The sequence below is a fragment of the Metopolophium dirhodum genome, chromosome 1, assembly GCF_019925205.1.
Source record: "Metopolophium dirhodum isolate CAU chromosome 1, ASM1992520v1, whole genome shotgun sequence".
Lineage (NCBI taxonomy): Eukaryota > Metazoa > Arthropoda > Insecta > Hemiptera > Aphididae > Metopolophium > Metopolophium dirhodum.
Window position 1 is genome coordinate 51,031,893 of NC_083560.1, and position 6,630 is coordinate 51,038,522.

Consider the following 6,630-nt stretch of genomic DNA (forward strand, 5'->3'; position numbering starts at 1 on the left):
AAATAGTTATAAATTACCTACTAGTTACTACCTACTTTACATTTGTCTATTACATTAATTGTCGTGTGCAAACATTTAATTTGTTTCTCTGGTTATTTCTCTCAGATACCAGGAGAATATGGGTATGCCGTACATATGTACACACGAGCAGTGTTTGGACGACCGGCAGCGTCGTCCGAAACTATATTCGTATGAGCGACGTGCTGCAATTGTATGCGTGCGGGTACGTTAAGCTGCGTTCTTATATACGGATATTGGACGACCGGAAACGTTGTACAAGCAATATTCAGAATTTGTATATAATAACTTATAAGCTACGCGCGCAATCGTGTGTGTGCGGGTACGTTTATTGTTGCTGCGATGTTATTAACGGATTTGGACAACCGGCAGTGTCGTCCATACATTAAAATATTTATATATAACTATATTGGGCAATTCATTTTTAAAATTAACAGCGTTGTCGGTTGCTAATCGCTATTATTATTATTTTAATTTCCATTTTCTACTACGACCTGCGACTATATAAAAAGTAAGATGGATGACAAAATAGATCTATTTTGTCATGATAAGATGTATATTTTCGTATATTTAAATAATTTGTTATACCAATGGTTATCTCTATTATATTTAAAGTCGCACCCCAACCACCAGCATCCACGTGCCGCCACTGGATACACCTAATACCTATACAGCTATATTATGCAGTAGTTTATATTTGTTTATTTGTTCCCAGGCATAGCTGCATTATACAGCTAGAAACTATTAAATAGTATGTTATTTTTTTTAAGAACAGAAGAATATCCTTATTTATAAAATGTGCATTTTTATTTAAAATAATAATAATCAAGTTTAGTCAATATATAGTTTTAATCTTGTTACTAATAAAATTATTTAACAATAATGATGTATTTTTTTTACATATCAACAAAATAAAGTGACGATACAACCTTATAAAACATAAAGGAATATATTTAATTGTCATATACTTATCAAAGGCGCACGCAGAGTTTTAAGTCAGGTCCAGCGAACAATTTTTTCATACAAACGGCCTTAGGGGGAAGTGGTAATGAAATTAATACTAGTGTTTACTGTACCTACTGGCTACTGCATCGTGATGATGGAACAAGGGAAACCCTAGTTATTTTTAGTTTTTGATAAATTATATTAGATATTATACGTCATATAAATCTTTAATGAATCTTAATAATATACTGTGGTATGTGTTGAGATAGACCTATTTAAACACAGAAAAGATTTGCTCATATTTTTTAATGAACATTATACGGTGGCCCAGCATGGACAGTTGTATTTGTTAGGTCCTAACAAATCTATTCATTCAGGGGCAGCAATAGCACAGTCTGCTGCCCCCGTACGCACGCCTATGATACTTATACTCATTACAATATGGAATAATAAATTTAAATTTAAATTGCCTTACAATTTATAAGTCGAAGAATACATCTTTTTTGTCATTTTCATCTAACTTTTGTTTTGCATAATCAATGTCGGAATGAATAGTATTGACTAGTTCATCTATATAAAAAATTGAATTTGAATACAATTTTGGTTTTATGATTTCAATAATAACAGTTGAACTTACCTACAGAGTTGAAATTTAATTCTGGTCGAATAAAACCAACAACCTTAACTTTTAAATTAGATCCATAAAAATCTTCATCAAATTGTTTAAGTATATGGATTTCCTATAAAAAAAAATAGTTAAAATGTATATGACCTACTTTCAAAAGACAAATTTGATTTATATTTACTAGTTATTATCAATAAATTTGCAATTTTTAACTTTTATTGTTGTATATTCAAAGTAATGTTTTATTTATATGATACTAGATTACCATATTTAGTGGTCAAATAATATATTTTAACCTACCATAGACTTTTCAATATTTTGATAAAACGGATTCCAACCAATACTCATAACCATCATGTAAACTGGTGATTTGTCAACTTGTGCCCATCCAAAATATACTCCAGTGCTTATGTTTTCAGGTAAATCTTTTATTACATCACGACTAAAATTAGCTATAAAACAAAAAGGTACTTAATTAAAACATATTTGCTTATATTTTCTATAATGTAATTATTATAATTTAACAGTAACAATGTTTTTAAAATTAAAATTTCAAACTTATTATAGGTAATCAAAGTATAAATTATATTATATTTAATAAATAATTTGAAATGTTAAGCCAATTCTCATAATTTTGTTTCATAAAGAATTATTAAAATAAGGATTAAAATAATCATTGATTGTAAAAAAAAACCCTTTGAACAGATATAAAAAACATGAAAAAATATTCATTTTTTTTTTAATTATGATGAATAGTGAATACTATCTATTATTTCAATTATGTTTCAATTTATCTTTTATACTGACCAGTAGGAATACCCAAATCCTTTGATCCTCGTCCAAATCCTTTAACAACTAGACCACTTGCATAAAATGGTAATCCATTTTCTTTTGTTGATTCTGTATGACTCATGGCTTGCGAGTAAATCGAATTAATTAATTTTGTTTTAGATTTATTACACTGTTTATAACTTATTAATTAAATATTATAAAAACAAACACAAAAAATTATGCCATATAATAAAAATATGATGAAAAAAAAATAAATTGCATACCTAATGATGTTTAAAATTAGGCGTTATCCAAGTTAATTATGTTGACTAGTATACATAACTAGATAGTATCAGCTATATCGAGTATATGAACTCATAGTAGTCAATAATCTAAAATTGCAATACCTATTACATAATATCACGACTATTATAGATGCATATATATATAAATTATATATAAATGATGTTATGATGTTCACATAAACATTTATGTAGTTCCTTAACTATGATTTATACTCATTAATGATAATTAAGATTAAATGGATGGCCAATAGGCAATAGCTAATAATTAATAAATTATAATTCTAGCACAATCTAAACGAAATTATAATTTATAACAATTTGTACACATTACACAATACTATCTAAAGACTAAAATCTAATAGATATGCGAAAGAGTGATAATATATAAGCAATTGTTATCAAGTTATTAAAAAAAAATTGTTATCTGGTTATAATGTAAAAAAAACTGAAGTTTTTGATTATTATATGTTAATAACATTATTAACACCGATTTAAACACACAACTTTCATTTAAAAATTAATAAAATTGTTTAAGTTTCTATTTTAATGTAAACATAAAATCTCTCGAAAATTAAAGTAATTTTTTCTCATAATATTATTTCTAGGTTTATAGTGATTAGTAACTTTAATCATGACCATAGCCATTTTAGGCGGTGGACTTGCTGGTCTAAGTGCTGCATATTACCTGAAACGAGAAGGAGGAATTGAAAAAAACCAATCAATACAAATTATTGAAGCCAGCGATCATACAGGTGGCTGGATCCAGTCGTGGAAGGACGAAAACACTAATGTTATTAGTGAGCTTGGTCCGAGAACGATTAGAGGTCGCGGAAAATCGGCAAACAATACGTACAGTTTAATAAAAGATTTAGGTATTGAAGATCTAGTGCGCAATGTAGGTATTGATGCTTCTGCTAGATACATATTTGCAAAAGGAAATATACATCAATTACCTATGAGTGTTTGGAAAGCTCTGTTTACAGTAAATCAACCATTCACTAAACCATGGATTTATTATGTCTTACGTGAGTGTTTTTCATCAAATAATAGCAAAGCTAAATTACCTGATGTTCAAAATAATGATGAAAGTGCTTACGACTTTTTTTGTCGCACATTCGGTCAAGAATTTGCTGACTACTTGATTTCACCGTTATTGTGTGGAGTATGTGGTGGAAATGCTAAGCAAATGAGTGTTAAGTTTATGTTTGGTGCCTTATATGAAGCAGAACGTAAACATGGAACAGTTGGATTAGGGTTATTAAAAGAACAGTTAAGTTCCATTTGGAATCGTGAAAAATTAAAAGATACAAAAGGAACGAATATTGTTAAACCTCCCCCATCAGTTTATTATTTAGATGGAGGCCTACAACGTTTAATCCATGCTTTAGACATTGATAATGAGTCTCAAGGAATTCATACAAATCTAAATACTCAGTGTACAGAGTTGCATTTTCACGAAAACGGAAATGGTGCCAGAATTGGGTTTTCTAATGGTAAACAGCTGGAATGTACACATGTTATTAGTGCATTACCTGCACATAAATTAGCTTCACTCTTCCATGTTAAATCTCAACATTCAACATTGACACAGCTATTAACATCTATACCCATGGTATCTATAGCAACAGTTAATTTAACTTACGATGATCCTAAAGTGATGGGTCCTTACAAAGGTTTTGGAGTTCTTTCTTCACCACTTGAAAAATTGTCTCTGTTGGGTATAATATTTAATAACTATATTTATGGACACAGTGATCGTGTTGATCTTACAGTTATGATGGGTGGATATGGATTTAAAGAACATTTTGTTAAAAACTCTAAATGTTTGTCTGAAGAAAAACTTGCTGATACAGCTGTAGGTCATGTCAAACGTGTGCTTGATATTCAATCAAAACCTAATACATATAGTACACAAATATTAAATGATTGCATTCCACAATATACAGTTGGACATTATGAACGTGTAACAAAAATTCAAGAATATATCAATGTTAGGCGTTTGCCGTTGACATTAGTTGGTTCATCGTATGCTGGAATTAGTGTTAATGATGTTATATTTGCATCAATGACTGCAATGCGAAAATTATGTAGATAAAACAAATTGAATATATATTTTTAAATTATTCTAGAAACTTATTACTTGGAAATCTAATATTACTATTTTTTGTTATATTTTACAAAAAATTATTTATTAAATTTGAGACAGTTGTTAATTATTTTTTACAGTATTAAATCTTTATTCTAATTTAGTTATTATGGTTATATAATTCACTAACTACATGACAATGCAATTTCAGGAAATATATGACAGCGAATACTTTGTGATGTAAATTCATTTATCATTATTTTAACAAATTGTTATCCATTACCTAATTTATATATATTTTCTGGGTGTCTAACATTGGCCAAGTATTTATGTACATTTATAAAGGGTTACCTCATGATAAAATCAGTGTTGAGTAGAAACATAATGCAAATTACAAATTACTGTAACAAAATTACTTTTGAAGTAACGTTGTTCTAATTTCATTATTTTTATTTTAATTAACGCAATTGTAACGAAATTACTGTTTAAAATTAATTTCTATTAAGTAACGTGTTATTTTCCATGTTATTGAAATACTATATGAATGTAGAATAAATGACAAAACCTAAGGGCTAGATGGGATATTCGATAATCAAAATTAAAAATCAAATTTATTTATTTATTTACGATTAATGCTACTTTTTGAAAGGAAAAATACTGTAACGTAATAAAAATAATATCTGGTAACGCGAATGTAATTAAAATAAAAATATTTAATGTAACGAATAATGTAATTTTATAACTTTTCAAAAGTAATTTACCCAACACTAGATACAGTGGCAGATCCGTTGCTTAATTTTGAGTGGGAAAAAGTACAAAACATTTTACAAAATGGTAAACTCTACAGTGGAAAACATTGATCAAAATATCGGGCAATTACGGTGCTTTTTTGGGGGGAGGGCGGACCAGTGGCGTCATTTCACATTTTTTCATGGGATGCAAAACCAACATTGAAAATCTGAAGTGATACCAGTCGCTTGCATGGTCGAGTCATCTCATGAATTTTTCTTAGCACACTTTTGGTGTAAATGTAGATCATTTCATAGAAATTATAGTATAAAACAAATAACAATAATTTTGCCAACAAAAATGTTTTTTATTTTGTTTTAACACAATATTTATGGATCACCACAGCTAATTGGTCAATAATCAATTAGATAATACAACTGATCAAAATTAAATTTATTTTAACATTGCCTTTTACTACAGCTTCCAACTAACGCTAAAAAAAAACTAAATTACCTAATAGATTTTCATATCAAAATGTGTAAAAACCAATTAATATAATTAATAAGTAATGTATTTTTAAATATAATATAATAAATTACAATAAAGGAAATCTTCTAGATTTTAATTTAGCGGAAATATCTACTGCTTCATTAAGATCTAATGTATCATCTTCTTCTTTTTCAGTAACCATTAAATCACTTAACCTGTTGTTAAGTTGTCTCCTACTGTTAAGCGCAAAACATTTTTTACTATTTTCAATGTTGAAAAAAGGTGTTCATTGGAAGCAGTACTAACAGGCAAAGTTAAAATTATTGTTAATATTTTTAAGGTTTCTACAAAAGCAGATGGTAGTTTAGATCGCATTTCTGTTAGTGTTATTATATCAGGATTAAATTCTTTTTCTTTAAGTAGTGCTTGGATGGAAGAAAATTCAGAAGATAAATATATAGAATTATTAGGTGACCTCTTAATACCTTTTAAAAATTCAAGTGTTAATTAAATAAAAATGTTTTAAATCATCTTAAATTTTGAGTGTAACGCTTTCATTTTCAATTAAAATCTTTAAAGGTGACTTGAATAATACTTGATTTTTTTTCAATTAAACAACAAAGAAAGTATTGCATTTTACTTAGATATAATAAAATAAAATG

General features: G+C 27.9%; 2 protein-coding genes across 4 annotated transcripts; one reads left to right on the plus strand and one right to left on the minus strand.

The window, feature by feature from the left end:
* Window positions 1–802: 802 nt before the first annotated feature.
* Window positions 803–3,007, minus strand: LOC132934321 (putative riboflavin kinase). 3 transcript variants are annotated; one of them, XM_061000614.1, is made up of 5 exons: window positions 2,644–3,006; window positions 2,396–2,503; window positions 1,889–2,040; window positions 1,601–1,703; window positions 803–1,533 (listed from the first exon to the last, which is right to left on the minus strand). In XM_061000614.1, exons 2-5 carry the CDS (start codon window positions 2,499–2,501, stop codon window positions 1,442–1,444), a joined length of 453 nt encoding a protein of 150 aa, XP_060856597.1. In that variant the 5' UTR covers window positions 2,502–2,503; window positions 2,644–3,006; the 3' UTR covers window positions 803–1,441. The 3 variants fall into 3 exon arrangements, with proteins under 3 accessions (XP_060856597.1, XP_060856598.1, XP_060856599.1); XM_061000615.1 differs by having other exon boundaries at window positions 2,396–2,559; XM_061000616.1 differs by having other exon boundaries at window positions 1,605–1,703; window positions 2,396–3,007.
* A 91-nt stretch (window positions 3,008–3,098) lies between these two features.
* On the plus strand, window positions 3,099–4,995 carry LOC132936487 (protoporphyrinogen oxidase). The gene has a single exon (XM_061003222.1). It carries the CDS (start codon window positions 3,296–3,298, stop codon window positions 4,757–4,759), a length of 1,464 nt encoding a protein of 487 aa, XP_060859205.1. The 5' UTR covers window positions 3,099–3,295; the 3' UTR covers window positions 4,760–4,995.
* Window positions 4,996–6,630: the final 1,635 nt, after the last annotated feature.